Raw genomic sequence first — 21,231 nt, 5'->3', positions numbered from 1 at the left:
TTAATATTTCCAAGACAAGGAATAATATTCTGGAACTGCAATGTGGAGTTTAGCCTGATACTAACAACCTAAATTTCCAGTCAAACCGAAAAATCAAAATAAAAAGCAGCACCAGCAAATTGAATTGAAAGACAAAATATTCTTTTTTTATAAAAATAATTTTTTTTATTAAAATTAAAACAAAAAATATAAATAAAAAATAAAAAAATTACAATGTCATTTACTTAAAAAGTATTAAATAAGAACTTTACACCTTCATAAATTTCCTTAGCATTTTAAAAATTAATACAAAATTTAAAATAAATGCAGTTACAAGGTTTTACAATATTATATTAAAATTTACAAAATTTTCTTTTCAATAGTTTAAAATTTGTATAGTTACATGTTCTTATAATAATTTTTAGTTTAATTTAAGATCGTATTCGTATTCAAAGTGATTATTTTGTTTTTCGTATAAAAAATAGTTTAATGCCTGCTGGCGTCTGAAGCCAGAAAAATGTTTATCATTATCATTTATCATTATAAAGACTAAAATAGTCGTTAACAAAGCCAATTTTTGGCGAATGTTTAAGTTGCAAAGAGTTTATTTCGAATTAAAAAAATTCAAAATTGTATCAAATTGTTATTTAATTGGTTGTTTGTTTGATTGATTGTTTTATGCAAAGCATAAAAAGTTTTTTTTTCATTTCTTGGAGAATTTCTCGAATACATTTTGAGAACGTGAGAAATCTAAAGGACCCTTAGCCGGATTCCACAGAAATCATTCGAAAAGAATAGTTTTTAAAGAAAACAATCTAGAAAAAGCAAGCTCCATCTAAATTTTTCTCTCTAAAAACCAACCTTAAGAAGTTTCTGTCTCGTCCAAACTAAAATATCCTAAACATTTGTCAACCTCAACACAATAGAGAAATTCTCGAAGTAATGGGGGTTTGGGGACAAGGTCCCCGGATCCCTTTTGTACACCCAAAATGCAACTCTCAAATCTAAGGCATGGATATCTGGGATGAATGTTGAAAAACCGAGATTAATCAACATAAATGCCAAATAGCCTCCCTTCAAGAGTCGATGAGTTAGAAATCGAATGTGCAAACGGGGGTGAGTACTTCGCAGATGTCAATACATCGAGAAAGGCTTCAATAATAAATAATTATATATGTAACCATATCGCTATAGCTACATATGCAATTATTTATTGCAAAACTATAAACAAAGCTTAGAATAAATGTCATAAGGCCCAAATAATGAAGTAAAAAGATTGAAAGAAATCAATACCAAAGTACTGATTCCATTCTTCTTGTAAACTTCACTATAAGTTCCACACGAACTGTTATTCTCTGAAAAGCTCATAGCTTGAAACCTTTCTCTCTGTAGATTCCACTCAGTACTCGGAATTCATTTTGCCTTTCGGCGAGTTGTCTAAAAAGTTCTTTAAGTTTCAAAAAAGAAACATAATCTAGATTGTTGGCTATCCTTGATAAGGCGTAGCGCGAAACTGGCGTTAATGTGCCAGATTATTAATTAAGAGTTTTTTTGGCGAAATCAAAATGATTCCTCGAAAACACTCAGATCACAAGGCTTTTAAAACATTTTTCAGTTACCAAAATGGCAGCTGGAAAACACTTCAAAACCCTAACGAACTGGTCTTCTAAGACGTCACTTTGAAAAGCCAAGTGTGAGTGCAAATAGTTGTATAATACAGTACAATAACTTAACCTACATTGTTATTATGTTATACCTAGAATCGATGACCTTTAATCTTCTTGTCTCTTCTTGCGGCAGTTTTCGACAGTGTGTCCTCTGTAGTTGCAATGAGAACAACGCTTACCACCGCCACCGCTTCCTCTTTCTGTTGATGGCTTTGGTCCTGGAGCCTCGTAAGCTTCGGTGTTATTATGCTCAATAACTCTACCCTTCTCCAGCAGATCTCTGAATGTCTTGACATCATGACGCGGAATGTGTTTGCGATAGTTCAGATGTAACAATCCATAAATAAGATCAATCTCAGTGTCTTCGTTGTGGCGGCCTTCAGGCAATTGTGCTAACAACGCCCTTTTTTGGCACACAAAAGTGTCTATAGCGGTGCCAGCTTCTTGGCTCGACTGAAATATCTCCATGTAGATCTGGTATGCTGGTTTGGTTGGTGAGAAATGGCTGCGAATGAGTTCGATGGCGTCATTCCAGGTCTTTGCCTCTCTTTTCACACCTTGCCACCATGTCGAAGCAAGGCCGTAGAACAGCAAGGAAATACCACGCAATGCGTCTTCATCGTTAATGTGCTCAATTTCTTTGTAGGTTTCCATTGAGGTGATGAACTCCTCGACGGCATCGTGGTCTCGTTGTCCCCCAAAACGGGAACTGCAATTGGTGAAGCTTCCCTTTGATGGTGCGGCTACTGGTGCTGCAGCAGCTGCGGGATTACCAGCTACAGCTGCAACTCGTACTGCTTCTATCAACTGTTGAAGTTGTTCTGTGGTCATTTGGACTACGGACATGTTTGCACTTTTATTGTTATTATTATATTATATTATTATTTTTCTTATAGAAACAACTTAAAATTATTTAGAAATCACTTTGATGAGTCAGAACAGAACAAAGCCAATGTTATTCTGGCGAATGTCTGTTGTTCGATTCGAATACGATGCGAGTGAGTGCTCGATTGGATAGAGACTAATTTAAGAAATCCATACATGAAGCTTTTATATGGTTGGGTTTTTAAGTTTATTTACTTAAGTGGTGAAATGGTTGAGTTTGACTTTGAATGTATGACTATGCAAAAACATATTATTTTCAGGGTATGTAGGTAGGTATATAAAGAAAGCTTTGCTAAGTTAAAAATAATGACGTCATAATATTGATACGCTTTTCAATAGGGTTGTGTTTTCTGGTAATTAAAACAACTATTTTGGGTGAATCACATTTGTTTTTATTTTATTTTTGTTTTCTAATGAATGTTTAATTATTTTTATTTATTATCTGTACAAATGAATAGATATGTAACTCAAATTTAGAGCTATAAATAGAATTTCTATTGTGATTAAATTTGATATCTATAGAACTCCACTACATTTGTTTTTTTTTTTAGTTTTATAGGTACCTAGTTGATTATTATAGATTAGGTACCAACCTACTTTCTCCTTTAAAAAAGAGGCTGGGATGCGACCCACACTGACAACTTCCCATCCCGTCTTTCGATTTGTCTTGCTTAAAAGTTTTTCTATATGCACTCGTATCAATTTCTACCAAATTTTGTAGATTTTATTTTTTATGAAAAAATCCAACTGACTTGGATTTTTATATACAAATTACTGAATATCTAAAAGCTAAAACAATATTTTTGTGAAATAAAATAAGTTTGAAGCCAATATTTTTATTTTTGAAAAGCTATTTGAGTCGAAAGTACCATGTTTTAGTATTGTTTTTCTTTAGAGTTTTATTTTTTGTAAAAAAACTGGCAATTCGTTTTTTTCAAAAATGTATTGAATGTTGAAAACAATATTTCTTATAAGATAAAATAAGTTTGAAGCCTAAATTTCAAATTTTTGAAAAGATATTTGAATCGATATTCAATTTTTACCAACTTTGAGTAATGATTTTTTTAGATTTTTATTTTTTATAAAAAAAACTGTCAATTCGATTTTTCTCAAAATTTTATCAGATGTCAAAAACATTATTTTTCGTTGCACAAAATTGTTTTGGAGATGAAATCATATTTTAGTCATAAAATTTTGGAGGTGACAATTTTTTTTCCAGTTTTTTTGATTTATAAAAAAAACGTTAAATGGATTTTTTTTTTCAAAAAATATACTTCTTTGATATAACGTTACAATATATTATATAAAATTTATTTCAAGTCTCTAGCGTTTTTGGTTTTTTGGTTCGTAAGATATTTAGGGTTAACCAAAACGGACGTACGCACGTACGTACACGCGCACGCACAGACATCTTTCTAAAAATCTTTTATTTCGACTCTAGGGACCTTGAAATTGAAACGTCGAGAAATATCAAAATTTTCAGATTGACAAATCGGACCCATTACAATAACTTCCTATGGGAAGTTAAAAAAAAATACATATTTGTAATACCTTTAATATGCTATACACATGAGACACAATGTAAACATTAGGAAAAGAAGGAGGGGTAGCAAAGGAGATAAAGGTATATAATGGGTTTGGGTTTGATAGACAATGAAAGACAGAGTTGTGGAAAGGCAAATATCTATACTTCACACTGATGTAAGTAAACCAAGTACCTATAGCATTCCACAAAGGCTATAGTAAGAAAGTTTGACACCTACTTAAAAATAAAGCATGTAATCTTTTGGCTATTTTAATAATATTGTCATTCTGAACCATTTATTGCTAAATCTGGTGTTCCCCAGGGAAGCCATCTTGGCCCTTTTCTGTCCATCCCATCTATTAACGATGTATCGTCATGTCTACACTCAAGTGAACTTCTCATTTTTGCTGACGATATGAAGATTTTCAAAATAATAAAGTCCACCCATTATCGTATTCTTTTACAAGCCGACGTTGGTAGTTTCACATTTTGGTGTTTGAAAAATAGCCTTTCACTCAACCCTTTTAAATGCCAGACGATAACTTTTACTAAAAAACTAATCAGTGACGTATTTGACTACTGTATATCACAGCAAACGCTCTGCAGCGGCTCCACATTTAAAGATTTAAGTGTATACATTTTTGTTTCAACTTAGAGTTTACACATCACATTAATTTTATTGTTAATAAGGCAAGTTTTATGCTTGGTTTCATAAAACGCTGGGCAAAGGAGTTCAATGATCCCTATGTTACTCTTTCTTTGTATAATTGCCATGTTCGTCCTCATCTTGAATGTGCTTCGCAGGTATGGAAACTACGAAATTCATAGAAAACGTATTGAATCAATTCAAGCATTTAATATAACTTAAACTGTTCATCGATAGATTTAAATTTAAATAGGGTGGGATTAAAATCATTGTTTAGAACCAGTGCTACACTATCCTAAACGTTCTCATTTTATTTTTTGTTCTGTAATAGTTAAATGTTAATTATGTTTTGTATTTTGTGCGTGCGTTAGGCTATAATTGTATTATTTTTTACTAACAACTAACACATACACTTATGATGAGCCTCTGATTGTAGTTTGACGCTTGCTATAAGCTTACTACTTTCTGAAATTCTGAAATGTAAAAAAAAGGACAATTTGATGATGAGGAAATTTACATAGGTATGCTACTTTCGAGACTATTTTTGCATTGCTCTCTAGAAACTCAACAAAATTGATAGTTGGCAACCCTAAGTATAGAACTGAACCACTCTTTATCAAGTACAATGGCCCCTGTCCGTTGTTCCTTACTGTTTATCTGCACCCGAAACCAATATATTTAGAATTTTGATACATAATAAATACCAAAATATGACGTCATAAAGTAGCAAAAATTCATAAGAAATTAGAATTAATTAGGAAGTTTTTTTTGTATACATACATATAAATACATATGTATGTATGTATGTACAAAAATTAAAACAATTTAGTTGTACAAATTAAATATGTACCTATCTATGTAGGCATGCTTACTAATGGTTTATTTTTTCTTTGACCTTTACCATTTCTATAATAGATTCATAAATCTACCATTTATGCCTTTATTAAGAAGTCCATATACCTATGCCTAGTTAGAGCCTGGATTAATCTGTTCGCCCTTTCGATTGATTAGCGCCATTGAATCAGAAGCTCCAAAACGTTTTGTTAAAAAGAATCTTATATGCCTAGTTACCTACCTAACGCATTCTGAACACTAGGTTTAGGTAGTACAAGCCTTAATTTCAAAATTCTTAAAGCCTTAAAGTAATAATTTACGCCTATAAAATAAAACTTACTTAATCTTAGTAAGTAGGTTAGGTACCTACCTAAGATTAAGATAATTTTGGGACTTGGTATCATCTTTAACTTTCATCGTTTGACGTATAATCGTTTTCCCAAACCAGTTGGTTTAATGAATTCCTGCATATATTCAATAAATCTCAAAATATTGTTTAACAAGAAACATTAATTAATTTCTATTTTCTTTTTTGATTATTATTATTTTCTGTCTCAATAAAATACGTACATAAATACGTCTACATAATATTATGTACCTATTATATTTTGTCTTTTGAGAGACAATACCTATATTTATTGAATGTATAAAGATAAACATGAAAACAAGTTTCACAATATTTATTAAAACGCCGGCCGGCTAAAAAATGACGCATGACGAGTGACGACACATTATACATAGATACAATTGTACATAAGCTTTTATCGACCTTGTATAAGGCTGAGTGTTTTTGTATTATTTCATTTGATGTTCTGTACAGGATTGCCAAACTGAGCTGTTTGTAAAAATTTGAGATATCTTTTTCCAAAACTTCAGACAGCAATTTCAGTTTGACAGCTTTTTTCAAGAGTTTTGACGGTGGCGGCACCTAGTCCAATGCCAATTTGGGCCTACGGCAAACGTAAGACAAAATAACTCTATAATAATATTATAGATTTTGTATATAAAGATAACAGCTCAATTATAATTGGGCTATAACTAGCCCAAATCTCATCTGAAGCATTTTAGTAGCTGCAGTGAAGAAAGTCACATTCAACTAACTAAAATTTGTAGTTTTACTTTAAAAATAGATGTTACAAAGCTTTTAAAAACCATGACTTCAAGACAGTTCACCTAGTCATTTAAAAGTCAATCTAAATTTCAGTCAATTTTGAAGATCATTAAGTAATTTTTTGAATTAAATCAATACCTTGGCAATAATAGACTGCATTAAATTAAGTTTGAGTCAATTGATTTAAGTTCAAAATTACTTTGAACTTTCATATTTTATTATTTTCTATTCTATTTTTCTATTAAAAAGTCAAAGTTATGACTAAACTGAATAATGTAATTACCATGATGACCATCACGACTCCTTCATAACTGCTTAAAATGTTAACTAATAAAATAAAAAATAAAAATTTAGTTTATTCAATTGTTTTTTTTTTTTTTAAATCGAAATAAGTTCTTATTGATCAAGCAGACCTTTTATTGAAATTGGGCTATTCTTAAGTAGCCCATATTTCGGCTACGATTTTGCGCTACTAATAATTTTTAAATTGGGCTAGTTTATGATATGGCAGCCTTGGTTCTTTGTATGGATTGTTGATAATATGAATTTGAAATAAAAGCTTTTTTATATATAAGCACAAACATTCATTTGTGTGTTGTATTTTGTATACGTATGTATTAATAATTTATTTTCTGGTGTTTCTCTTTCGTTTGGTTAACTAACAGTAAAAATGAAGTTGAGTTAGCCTTGACATTGGTGAAATGCAAAGAAAACATGAGTCAATTCTGTATTGTTGGTAGGTAAATGAACTCCTATTACAAATAACTGTACTTAAGTAATATGTACATAATGGCTGAAACACAATAACGTTTCAGCTTCGGCTTTGCCTGATGTTTACGACTTCAGACATAGGAATTCAATGCATGCTATCACAATGAAGCTTTGACATCACGTTTCGTTTGACAATCGTAAGGAAAAGAACGTAATGTTACGTAATGGGACTCCAAAAACATTTGCTTTGTCTGACAGCTCAGCATATTTTAAAAAAGTCAACAAACAAAATATATTTGCTTTTGGAGGAATTCCCATTGGTTACCTATTAGATGAGTTTCAAAGAACTCCTAATAGATTGAGCTCCCGGAAACCTCCGAGGTCTTGTAGTTGCGCTTCTTCTTGCTCCATGAGCTGAATATACCTACGAAAGGTTGTGCAAACTACGTCCACGATAAATTTATTTTTTTCGATTTCAAAATTCATATTTTTTACTGCACGAAAAATCAAAAGAAAATATAGCAAATAAATATAATTACAGAAGTGCCATTTTAGAAATGTCATTTAAAACAACCTCAAAGAAGGCCCACCGTAACTTAGACGAAGCTAAACGTGTTCGTGTTTCAGCCATAATGGGTAAGGTACCTACGTTACACAAAACGCCCGCTAGCTCAAAAAAATAAGATTTTGGATAAATTGTGATAAACGCCCGTTAATATAATTAATTCTCATAAAAATTAGATTTTGAATAAATTTTGATAAAGCTGAATTTTTGGGTAGGGCCATGAGAATTCTCGGTTTAAACCATTGAAACAAATCAATGGATTTTTTTAACACGTTGGTTACACCTTTAATTGTAAAATTTTGCCTTTGGAATCAAGCATTTTTAGGTTAAAGTTGATAATTGAAAGTAAAATTGACATGTTAAAAGAAAATGGAACGATTTCAGTGGAACGATTTCAGTGGAACGATTTCGTCCCGAAACGTGAAATGAGATGTTCATTGAAAATGCTTGATTCGAATGACAAACATTTACAATAAAAGCTGGAACCAAGCTGTTGAAAAAATTCCATTGACTGATTCCCACCTGTCAGTTTTCCTTTCAATGATCAATACTAACCTCAAAGTCGAAAATAAAGGATTTCAAACAGAAAATATTTATTCATAACAGAAATTTGTAATGAAAGCTATAACCAAACTGTCCACAAAAATCCAATGAATGGTTTCAATAATGAGAACCAAATACTTCGTTTTCTTCATAATAAAGCCTAGTACATACTTCCTCGTGAAGTGAACGTTCGCCAGTGGAGAAAGTGAACTTTTGACATTGCTCACTGGTACACACTTGTGAGTACACGTTGTGAACATGAACAAACCAAATGTCAAAGCTTCACCAACAGTTCCCGTACATTTTGCACGTGAATTGCCCGTGAACGAAAACTCTCCACTTTGTTCTCCACTCAGCTTCACGAGCAAGTTCACGGGTGAACCAAAAACTGAAATTTGTATGGGTTCACGAGATGGTTCACAAGTATGTACTAGGCTTAAAGAACGACCTAAAAAATTCTCGTTTTTAGTAAAATAATAAATTGTAATAAAATCAAGTGTTTTTGTACATATTTTTATTGATTTATTTTATAAAAGTTTCTAATATACTCAAGGTTAAATTGCAAAAGCAAACTACCCAGTTCTTTTTTCTTTAAAAACTGTTTTTATTATTCGTAGACAGTAAATATATCACTATCGTTCTCATCCGAATATATTTTGTGACAGCTTTTCATTGTATGCCCACTTAAATGACATTTAGTACACGGATCTTTCAATTCATTATTTATATCTTCAATTGCTCGGCCCTTTTCTAGGAGATCTCGAAATGTCTTAACATCTTCACGTGCTATGTTCTTCTTATAATTTACATGTAACAATCCATAAATAAAATCAATTTCAGTTTCTAGGGTATGATGACAGTTTTTAGGTAATTGTGCTAAAAAAGAAAGTTTTTCACAGACAAAATTGTCTATAGTAGTATAAGCACCTTGGCTGGTCTGAAAAATGTCCATATATATTTGGTAATTTGGTTTGGTTGGAGCGAAATTGTTCCGAATAAGTTCGATAGCTTCATTCCAGGTCTTTGCCTCCTTTTTGATACCTTTCCACCAAGTGGCTGCAAGTCCGCGAAATAGGAAACAAATACCATGCAATGCGTCTTCATCAGTGATTTGTTCAACTGACTTAAAAAGTTCGATTGATATTAAGAATTCTTCAACATATTTCTTGTCACATGTGCCTTCGAATGAGGAACGGCAGTTGGCGAAACTTTTTTTTGGCTGAAAGTAGTTTTGTACAGACAATGCAGCTGTTTTATCATAATTTTCTTTAACTGCAATGTTTATGGCGTCAATTAACTGTTGAAATTGTTCGTCCTCCATTTGTTTTTTACCGATTAGTTAGTATTAACAAAATAACTGTGACCTTTTCTCGTTTAAGGTATATCGCTGCGTAACTACTAAAACCTCTTTTCGAAATCGAAATTTTAAATGAAAACAGTATTAAAAAACATACGTAATAAAAACAACAAGCCCGTACTTTAGGGAGGAGGGATATGGATTGCCACACATTGTCATTCATTTATATGAGGCTTTATCAATCCAAAATTAACTCTTACGTTATTGAAATCATAAGAAATTAATGCAACGCACCTTTTAAGTTTGGATGTTTTGCACTATGATCTAGCGACATAGCCCGATGGATTCCTACCCTTAAACAGTTTACTTCGATACAGATAAATATGCACACAAATTGAAACGTAATTTAATGTCATATAACTTTTTTATGACAGCTGGCCAATCAGAGTTTCTAAAAATTAAGATATTCTTAAATTCTGTGCTAAATTGTCATCATTTTTGACACTCAAAGTATCTTTTCCCTATTTAACCCCTGATTATAAGACAGCATACAGGCCTCTCTACAGTATGTGTGTAGGTAAGGTGTCTATAACTTTTACTCAAAGCACAATCTAAAAGTTTTATTCACTCTCTGTGTTCTCTGGTTTCTAAAATGCTCTTACTTTACAATTCACATTCATGAAGTCTTTAGCTTTAGACTACTCTAATAATATTTATATACCTAGTTGATACATACTTGAAGCACTTATTACATATATAAAGTGGTGAAATTGTTTTCAATTTCTATTGAATTTGTTTAAATAATGTATGTGTATAATGTACGCCAGACGCGAGGGTTTTTTGCGAATCCATAATTCATTGTAGGCAGATTGTATTCCAAGAAATAGATAAGTATTTTGATTATGATATGTACATGCATACGTCAGCGCAGGGTATAATCAATCTATAAATTTATAAAAATAAAAGATGTCAGTGGTTCAATGACAAATTGAACCAAGTAAGTGTGTAATAGGTGCTTTAGAAAAGGTGCGTATCTATAAAACAAAAGGGGTTTCCTCAGGACTTTACAAATGAAAAACGTGCATGAAAGTAACCGCAATAAAGTAGTTGAAATAAAAAAATCGCATTCGTATCAACAAAAAATTATTTGTTTACCTACGTTTTTGTATGTTTAATCTACAACAGCTTAGGTACCAATAAAAGGCTTTAATTTCTTAACAATTTGGGTTTGTCTAAATCTCTTATCAAGAATTGTAATTAACAATTTTGACAAATCGTTTTCGCTTAGCTGCTACAAAAAAAAGAACTAAATATGTTTGTAGGCATAGATTGAAATTATGTTTTGATATAGACATTTTAAGACCTTTCGCATATTGAAGAATTTACGGATCCATCCATTCTTTGTTTTACCAAACAATCAGACCAGTTTTCATATTTTGGACCGATCTTAGTCAGTTAAGTTATCTACTTCATTCAAAAAAGCCAAAAAGCGTTTTTCTTTTTTAGCTTAGAAAAAAAATTCTGAGCAAAGTCAGAGCATATAGAGAATGCCCTTAAAATGCTCTGAACATCCTACGACCAAAGCGTGTTCTGAGCGGTCAGAATTATTGTTGATCGGAACACTTAGCTTTTCTTTCAATTGGCGTCTTTCGTTTTTAGTTCAAAGCAGAGCTCGAACTGTCAAAAAAATAATTGTGTTTCTTTTTTAGCTCTGATCGTTCGGAGCTTCAAATTCGTGTTTCTTTTTTAGCTCTGAACATGTTCAGAGCTATTTTGTTTGACAGTTGAGGCTGTGCTCTGAACTAAAAAAGGTAAACACCTAAAGTGACGGCGGCGATCGGCCAACAATAGATCTGTACACATAATACTATTATTTTTGACTGAAATCGGTTTTGTAACCAGGGGAAGCGAATATGCAGGATTAAACACACTAACATTTTATCGAAAGAATGACAGGTGATAAAGCAAAGAAAATGGAACACCTGTTTAATTTTCAGACTGTCGGTTTTCAAATGAATTTCTGCCTAGTTTCAAAAAAAACCATTCCATTTAATTGCATTACAACTTGTCAAGTATATTTTTGTCACATTTTGGGTGGTATCTCAGCCATAACCTGTCAAAGTTGGCTTTTAAGTGCTCAAGAGTTAAAGGTTTATCTACATAAACAAGGTCTTTCGCGTAGGCCCTTAAACAAAATTTGCAGTGAATTGCATGATTATGGTGGCTAGTTGACATCACAACGACGAGAAATTATGCGGCCAGGAAATGTCTCTTGCAATAAAGCCATATTTGTTCTAGTTGTTTAGAATGTGGCACCATCTCTTTGAAAACACATATTCTTCAAGCCTTCTTCAATTGTACGGAAAAAAGTCGGTTAAAATATGACCATAACGCTCTGAATTGAGGATGACAGTCGTTCCATCTTTCATTGTCGTAAGGTCCAAGTACACCTCCGGACTAAAGAGACAAAAAATAGTTATGGCTGAAACACAAACACGCTTCAGCTTCGCCTTCGCCTGACGTTTACGAGTTCGGCCATAGGAATTCAATGTATGCTGTCACAATGGAGCTTCGAGCTCACGTTCCGTTTGACAATCGTAAGGAAAAGAACGTAATTTGACTCCAAACGGAAGCTCTAGTTCAATTATCTGCACATTTGCTTTGTCTCAAGCTCAACAGCTGTAAGATAATGTCAACAAACAAAATATTTGCTCTTTGGAGGGATGAAATAAATGAAATGTCATTCAAAGCAACCTCGAAGCTAGGGCACCGTAACGCAGACGAAGCCGAAGCTGAAGCGTGTTTGTGATTCAGCCATTACTTTTTGTGGATGTAATGGCCTCTTTTCAATTACTTGACATATTATTAACATATCCACCAATGTGTGCTATGTCGCTGAAGAAAATTTTGTTCAAAAAATCGCCGTTCACGCACCCATTTGACATACCTACGTTGTGAATGTTCAGCTGGCTTAAGTTGTTGTATAAGCTGGACTCTATATGGAACTAAGTGTAGATGCAAATGGAAAATACGCCATAATGTGCCGTAAGACAGTCCTAATTTTGAGAACGACAAGTAATTGACACCACCAGTTGAAAACCCTCCCAACTTCCAGAAAAAGTCCAATATTACTTATGGGCAATTGCTTTCCATTCCTTTGCTTTGATTTTATTGTTTTTGTAGTGTCCAAATTCCAAAGGATGTCCCTCTAACTGACCGCTTGGATATTTTTTTTTCTTTTCCATTTTGTATTCTTTAATTTTACTTTTATATTTAACTTTTTATTTCAATTAATTTAAATTTTTTTATTTATTCAAACAACCGCAATGAAAAATATTAGTTAAATGCACAAACACAAACCACGAAATCAAATTTGATGTGCCAAAAATGATAGACGTCAAAAGTGTCATCCGTCAAAGTTAAAAGTTTGTCAACTCTTCCGATTCCGGCTGCGGCTCCAGTTCCAGTTCCGTCGCGTTGTGTTCGTGCATCTGCATTAGCGTACTTCAAATATTTTGACAGGTATTCCGGTTACGACTCCGGTTCCGTCACAATTGTGTTCCAGCAGTTAAGCCATTCATTTTCGTAAATGTCAGTGAAAAAATGCTTTATCAGAAAATGCTTGATTCTTATTCGGAAATATGCTTGATTCCAATAAGGGAAATGTTTAATTACAATCAGGAAATTTTTGTCCAATGAAAGACATTTTTAAAGGCTGCGTTTAATCTCTAAACTAAGATAGCTGTCAAATAATGAAAATCATTGAATTTCTTTTTTGATAGCAGAGCAATTGTTTCCTTTTACACTTAAAATACTAACAAAAAGTTATCCGGATACCCTACCTGTCTGAGATTGAACGCAACCAATGACAGCTATGACCAACCTGTCAAAAATGATGAAAACCAATAACAGGTATAACTGCCCCCTAAATTAATTTTTTTGCCGTAAATAGGGACCTAATAGTTACCAAGGACCACCTATTTAAACCTGTCCCCTCTATTTTTGTTTTTCAACTCAAACCTCATGTCCTTCCCTTTTATCTATAAGTGGAACAACATCAAACACTGACATACATACATATATGTTTGTTATGAAAAACCAAAAGAAATTACTGTGCATGTCCTTTTTGTTGATTCTTGGTGCTTGTGCATTTAATATAAAACTCCTGTCTGACAACCATGAAATGGTTTTCAAAACAAAAAAAAGAAACTTTCTCTAACGAAAGTTTTTAAAAAATCCTTTTATTTTCCTACTTAAGGTCATAAACAGGAGCAAAAAAATACTAAGCATACCTACATAAGTAAAGTTCAAGTTTCAAGGATTTGTATCCATCCACATAAAAGCTAAACAATTTCGCTCGACGCTTCCCTATTTCCATATTCAAACACAGAACAACGATGATGATTATGCTGAGCAAAAACAAAAAAAAAAAGTTAAAGAAGCTTAAAACAAGGAATGAACAGAGAACTCGCTATAGTCTATAATAGCGAGGGTAGTGAGAGAAGAATTGGAAGGAATCCTTGTGATTTCCTTGGGGTTAAATAAAAATAAAGCCACTCCAAACTCTATAAATCATCCGTGAGTGGTCCTGGTCGGTTATAGAGTAGAAAACTACCTACTTACTTTCTTCCAAGGTAACTAACTACCCTACCAGCTATACTTACACTTCTCTATACTCTGATGGTTCGGCTGGGTAGGATAGGTATGGCTTTGTTATGGTTCCTACTTACTGCTTCTCTATGTGAAGATTATACCTATAGTTCTCCCAAAAGGTTAAGCCTTCCTTCTTCATTGAAATGCGAACTCCCTATCAAGCATTTACTTCCACCTTCTTCATCTTCAAAACCCCCCTTCCCACACCTACCCCTATTTTCAATCTGAACAACTATTTATAACATGAATAATATCTTCGACCCTGTTGTTTTTGTTGTCTGGTTTGTTCTTCCACTAGATCGAGATCCGGCTGTTTTGGGGTTGGGGGGGGGGGAGTAGTTCTTTTCAGGATATGTTTGCAGTTCTCGGTTAAAATTGATGTAAATCCTTCAACTTCTACCACTCCTTCTCTGTACTTACTTAAACTATGCATGAAAAGTCTTGATATAAATTATTTACCCACCCATAGCTCCAGCAGCTCAATATTGGTAAGTTTGGTGTGAGACAGGGAATCAATTGTTCTGATGGTACTCACCCCGACTTCCGAGTTCGTTGTGGCCAGCTTATAGCTCCGCTACTATACCTTTTATCAAAGACAGTCGTCCTCGTCGTCATCGTAGTCGTCGTGATCGTAGTCCTTGTTATTGATGTTACCCCACACCAAAAACAAAGAAATTCTAGGAAGCAATTGAATCGATTTGATTTTGGGATGCATCTCGTCCCTCTGTGTAAATCTGTAGCCAACAATCTTTTTACTCCTTCTTCGAATAGCTCAATCAGGAACAGTCAGTCACAAGGATCCTTCATTTGAAATTGAATTATTGTGTTACGGTGAATAACAGTTAGGTCAAAGGATGCCTGTTGTGTTCTCTACAATATGCCACCCACTGGAGGACTTTTCCATCCTTCACGTTTCGCAAAAGGATTTCTCTCCACTCGAACCTATATATTGTGGATGAAGTGAAGAGGGATCTCAAAACTCATATAAAATAAAACATCGCCGACATACGTCTTTGTTTAATGTATAGAAATATTTGTGCCCTCCTGGATACCTTTAGGTAGTTTATCACTGATGGCAGGTAATTTTAGACAAAGTCTACGACTGCACATTTAGGTAGATATATACATTATATACAAAATAGAGAATGACCATTGGGCGAGTTATTTTCGAAATGTGTGCTTAACCAAATGACCTTTAAGCTCTTAATGTTTTTTGGTCGTAATAGGTACGGTTTTTCTATCCTCAACACATCACGTACAGGACAGGATTGTTGCGTCTCTAATTTTGTTTGTTTTAAAGAAGAAAATTCTTATCCTCAAATGGAAGAACCTCAAAACGAAAATTCAACAGTCAGTTTATATCTGCCTATAGTGGGTAGGTTGGGTAGGAAACTGGAATCCCTATCTATAAAACAATAAGATTACCTACAATCATACTTTAATGCTTTTTGCCATGTGGCGTCGAACTTACGTTACGAGTTTTCTAGGTAAAGGCATTTTGTCAAAAATGTTAGTAGAAACTTGGAGTCATTAAAGACTAGTTGGGTACCTTTCTTAGATAAACATTAGGTAGGACTACATAAAGTAGGTAAGTCTATGCTAGGTTTATAACGGACAATCATAAACAAAATTTGTCCATCATTAATATATTCTTTGTAACAAGTGCTGTTTGTTTCATAATTCCTCAAAACTAAAGTTAAACAATCAAAACAAAATTTAACAAAAAGACTGGTATGCAACCCACGCTGATAACTTTCCATCCATTTCTTGAATTTTGTATTATTTTTGAAGGTTTTTGTGTTTTGAAACTGAAAATTGCGACAATATTTTGCACATGATAGAATAACTTTGATTTCAGTATTAATTTTTGTTCCCGAAATTTTAGTCGAAAGTCAATTTTTAAGTAATGTTTATTTCATTTTTTATTTTTTTTTGTATAAAAACTGCGAATTCGATTTTTCTAAAAATATTAACAGATGTCAAAAACTTTATTCTTTATTTCATAAAATTATTCTGGAGGTAATATTCGTTCGTAAAATATTCGAGATGACAAATATTTTTTGTTCAGTTTTTTTATTTATAAAAATAACCGTTGATTGATGGTTAGGTTAGGTTACGTTAAAGTGGATATCCAAGATGGTAACGGACACACTTAGGCCAATTTAATGACCCATTGTGATGCCACATGAATCTTAAGGCTTCCTCCTAAGCTCAATTGAACCAGTTTGAGTCCCTTATGAAACGTGAGAGGCTGATTATTCTGATATGATTTAGATCGTTTAGATTTTTAAAGAAGAATTCTCCTAGGTAATTCTTGCGTTTTTGAGCCAGGACACGGCATGTACAGAGAAGATGAAGAATTGTTTCCTCATCCATACAGCTTCTGCAAAAGTCAACGTTGATTGATACTTTTTCAAAATTAAATTAGTTTTGTATGACGTCAAATTATATAAAATTTAACTGACGTTGCTACATTTAATTTTTCTAAAAGTCCTTTCTGCGTTATTTCCTATGTAACTAAATTTATTTGAAATCCGACATCTCTACTGGTTCTTCAAATACGAACACCGAAAAAAGCTTTACGCACACACGCACACACAGACATCTCTCTTTGATTAAGATTCTTGGGACCTTTAAACGGCAGGATTTGTCAAAATTTTTAATTCGACAGATCCGACCGATTACAATAATTTCTTCCTATGGGAAGTTAAATGCTGACAAATCGATTTTTCTAAAAAAAATTATTAAATCTAAAAAAAATAGCACAAAATTTTAAAACACTTATAAAATAATTTTTTTCATGATTTATTTCTTTTTTATTATAAAGTTTGAACGTTGACATTATGTGTGACCATGCGAATTGTCGATTTTTTTGAGGTAATTTCTACCATTTTTTGACACATATTGGGTGGTATCTCAGCCATAACTTGATGGATGCTGGTTTTAAAGTGCTCAACATTTTAAAGGTTTATCTGTCTTTCGCGTAGCAGTCACAAAACAAATCCAACCACATATTCTCCAGGTCTCCATGACCAAAACGCTTCAAATTTAAGGTTAAAGTCTGCATCGTCGTAAGTAAGATCCAAGCACCCGTGGCATGATGGTTAGTGCGTTGGACTATCATGCCAGAGATTTTAATCCCTGCCTATGCCATCTAAAGTCTTTTTACGGGTACTGCCTCTTGCGGGGAATTGACAAATTCTCCAAGAGTAACTCTTGTCATGAAAAAGTGCTTTTCAAAATAGCCGTTCGGATTTGGCATATAAACTGTTTGCATTGTTGTATTTGTAATTTTGACATTAGGTACGTCCATTTTGAAATGTGAAATCCAACAACAATTCAATGCGGTACATTAACTTGTTTTGACAGGTTTTTATTTTGTATTAAATTGCTGTGGTGAGAATTTTGGATTTGATTTTAGCTGTCAAATGAAGCATTTGTTGTTTTGTTAATTTGTTTAAAAAGCAGGATCTAAATGAAGATTCCGAATGGAATGATGATGTCTTCCGTGCAAAAGGTATCCTTCCACCTATTCTCGAGAATGCCGTTGAGAAGCGAACTGGTGGTGAGAAGCAGAAAAATATCGAAGACATGAAGAACATGGACGAATCTGAAGACTACCAAGACGAAGGTGTTCGCGAGGAATATCGTCACAAACGAGTGGCATAGATGCGAGCATTCGCAGACAAGGCTCTTTTCGGTTCAGTGTGAGAAATTTTCGGACAAGATTACGTCAACGAAGTGACCAAATCTGGAGAAGGTATCTGGGTTGTGTTGCATTTGTACATAAATGTTGTGCCGCTCTGTCCGCTCATAAACCACCATATGCAACAGTTCCTGCGGTCGATAGCCACCACCTGCATCCCAAATTTAACAGAGAAGCATCTGCCAACAGTGTTTATCTATTTTGAAGGCCAAATGAGAAAGTAATTCATTGGTGCCTTGGAGCTTCGTGGTTAAAAATTGACCACCGATGAATTGGAATTTATGTTCGGTTAGTGTGGTTCAATTCCAACGGAAATCAAGGAGGATTCTAAGCAACAAACTCGTGACAAAATGCTTAGCGACCTGGAATCCGTTGATTTCTATTGATTTCGCAATTAGGAAGAAATATTGTTAGATTTTTAATATTTATTTTTGTGTTCGAATGGATTTTTATGTATTCAAATAATAATAAAAAAGAAAATGGAACCATAGGACACGACCAAATGAATTCCAATTTTTGTATTTTCCTATCGAAAATGTTAAAAAATGCAAACACTATAGGTGCCACCCCTAAAGAATTTCTCATCACTATTCCTTATTTCCGTGGTGAACTGACTTTAGAGGGTGGTGAATTGATGTTAGCAGTGGTGAATTGATGTTAGAAGGGTGCGTGTAAGTTGACGTTTCAGCTTGTAGGCAAACCAGAATGACAGATTTTTGTCCGGTCTTTATATGGTGTGTCTAAGCTCAGAACCTCAAGTACGATAATGCTGTGTATTAACATACCCACCGAATGAGAAATGTGCTTCGTCACTGAGGAAAATTTGGATAGAAAAATCGGCGTCTACCGCCTGTTCAAGCACCCATTCGACGTATCTACGACATTGTGAATGGTCAGCTGGCTTGTTGGGCTGTGTTGTGCGAGCTGGACTTTATATGGATGTACATATATACATAAGTGTATATCCAAATGCAAAATATGCCATAATGTGCCGTAAGACCGTCCTAATTCCTGAAACCGACCAGAAATCGACACACATTCGGGTCTTAGGCAACACTTTCACTTAAAGCAGCGATATTTTCAGTGGTACGAGGAAAAACGATGATGAACAGTCCTTACAATATCTGTAACCAATCAAGTCTCTTCAAATTTAATCACAATTTTATCAATTTCTGGCGAAACACGATTTTTTAATTTGGTAAAATCACCATTTTTGTAGTAGGTTTTAACGATTTTAATACGTTATGCCATATTTAAGCGATCCATTTTCGTAAATATTAGACTTTCAGCAGAAAAAAACTTGGTTTAAAAACTTAGTTCGACAGATGTCGATTTCCAACCCTATATGTTCTTTTAAAAACGCAAAATGGATAACCCGTTAAAATATTCAAAGTGACACATATTATTCATACAATTCACAATTCATTCTCACCTAAAAATTAAAATAGCTTTGTATTTTTTTATTTTTTTTTAAATTGTGCGATAGAGAATTCTTGAGAAATTCAATAATTAAAACTCTGTTCTCCACATTTCTGACAACTAAAGTAAAAACTTTATATGAACATTTTTGTTTACATTTGTGAAAACACAGAAGTCTCTGAATTCTTAAAAATATAAACTGGTCAAATAATTTTTAATCAAGAACACGTCTTTAAAAATTGTGGTACGTTGAGAAATTTTGGTATAATCTTTTTAGTAGAATATTTATACCTACATATGTATATACCTACTATTTGAAGTCTTCCGCAACAAAATAATGTTTAAACTGAAGTAGTTAAGAGTGGTTTTAAGGATAGCTAATTTGCAGTCATGAAATAATACAATAAAGCCCAGATAAAAGTTCAAACAATAAGTTCTGTTTCTGTTGTTTTGACAAGAACACCGATTATAATAAATTACAATAGTTGCGTTCAATCTCAGACAGATAGGGTATCCGGATACCTTTTTGGTACTGTTTTGCGTGTTAAATACCTAACAGCTGAGATGTCAACAAAGGAATCCAAAGGTATTCAAGAATTTCTGGAGTATGTAGGTATCTGCCAGAACAGAACACATAGTTGCATTTCAAGAAACTTGAAAATTGATTTCAGCTTTTTGTATTTGTTGGTAAACAAAAAGATACAAAATGTCAGTTTAGGTTGTAATTGAGGATGTTCTGTACATAATAGACGATGAAAAAGCTATTTGTCTCCGAATTTGATTATGATCTAGGTATGTATTTTTTTAAACTTCAAAATTGGGTTATTTTTTTTCTCGTTTTGTAGATGACCAATTTGCTAGGTCCGGCGAATCAGTTGAATTATCCATTTAATGTTTTATCTTACAACAATTTTGACTTCGAAGCTTAAATGCTTTTTGTGAACAGCTGAAAGTTGTTTTTATTTTTGGACAGCTATCCGTCCGACTCGTTCAACATGGTATTTAAAAATCCACCTATCTAAGATACCATTTCCAACACGAGATTGAACGTAGCCAATGAGTGCCTACACATTCTGTGAAGGGAATCACATGTCAATTTTGACATTTCCGCTATAGTACCTAGATGCTTCAAAGAAATATGAGTGGTCATAAGCCATACCCGCCTAAGTCAATTTTGCATACTTTTCAGGAGAGCAGTTTGAAGTTTTAGATCGTGTTTGACAAAAAATTTATGAGAACTTCAAAAAAAAATTAATGCAAAATTGAAGAAAATTAACTCATTTTTAAAAATTAAGATCAAATTATTTTTATAAAAGACAACTAAGGAGTAATTTAAGAAAAGAACACTTAAGCTGTTATGGCTTATTGAACTTGAAAAAAATAAAAATCTTAGGTCAAGTTAGGCTTTTGTGGCATATTTAAGAGAAAAAAAGTAAAAAACTTAAGTGGATTTAGGCTATTTTGGCATATTAAGGAAAAACAATTCAAATTTCTTATCTCAACTTAGGTCGATAATATTTGTGTTAGAATGTGGTATATTATTTTCTATGTTGAGTTAAGTTCTTTTCCTTACCAATAAGGAACCATATTTTAAGTTGCTTTTTCTAGATTTTTACTTACGTGTCAAGAAATAGTTGTTCTTGCAACAAATTTTTAACGTTACTTAGTATGTAGCATTTCAATAAACAAA

General features: G+C 33.2%; 2 protein-coding genes and 1 pseudogene across 2 annotated transcripts; 1 reads left to right on the top strand and 2 right to left on the bottom strand.

The window, feature by feature from the left end:
- Positions 1-475: 475 nt before the first annotated feature.
- Positions 476-2,680, bottom strand: LOC129952674 (activity-regulated cytoskeleton associated protein 1-like). The gene has a single exon (XM_056065429.1). The coding sequence runs from the start codon at positions 2,490-2,492 to the stop codon at positions 1,752-1,754; it is 741 nt and encodes a 246-aa protein (XP_055921404.1). The 5' UTR covers positions 2,493-2,680; the 3' UTR covers positions 476-1,751.
- Positions 2,681-9,021: 6,341 nt separating this feature from the next.
- Positions 9,022-10,005, bottom strand: LOC129952675 (activity-regulated cytoskeleton associated protein 2-like). The gene has a single exon (XM_056065430.1). It carries the CDS (start codon positions 9,785-9,787, stop codon positions 9,074-9,076), a length of 714 nt encoding a protein of 237 aa, XP_055921405.1. The 5' UTR covers positions 9,788-10,005; the 3' UTR covers positions 9,022-9,073.
- Positions 10,006-14,218: 4,213 nt separating this feature from the next.
- On the top strand, positions 14,219-18,508 carry LOC129950453 (viral IAP-associated factor homolog; annotated as a pseudogene).
- Positions 18,509-21,231: the final 2,723 nt, after the last annotated feature.

The sequence above is a fragment of the Eupeodes corollae genome, chromosome 3 (assembly GCF_945859685.1).
Source record: "Eupeodes corollae chromosome 3, idEupCoro1.1, whole genome shotgun sequence".
Classification (NCBI taxonomy): Eukaryota; Metazoa; Arthropoda; class Insecta; order Diptera; family Syrphidae; genus Eupeodes; species Eupeodes corollae.
Note: the sequence above shows the minus strand (reverse complement) of the source record. Positions and strands in the feature narration are given on the sequence as shown.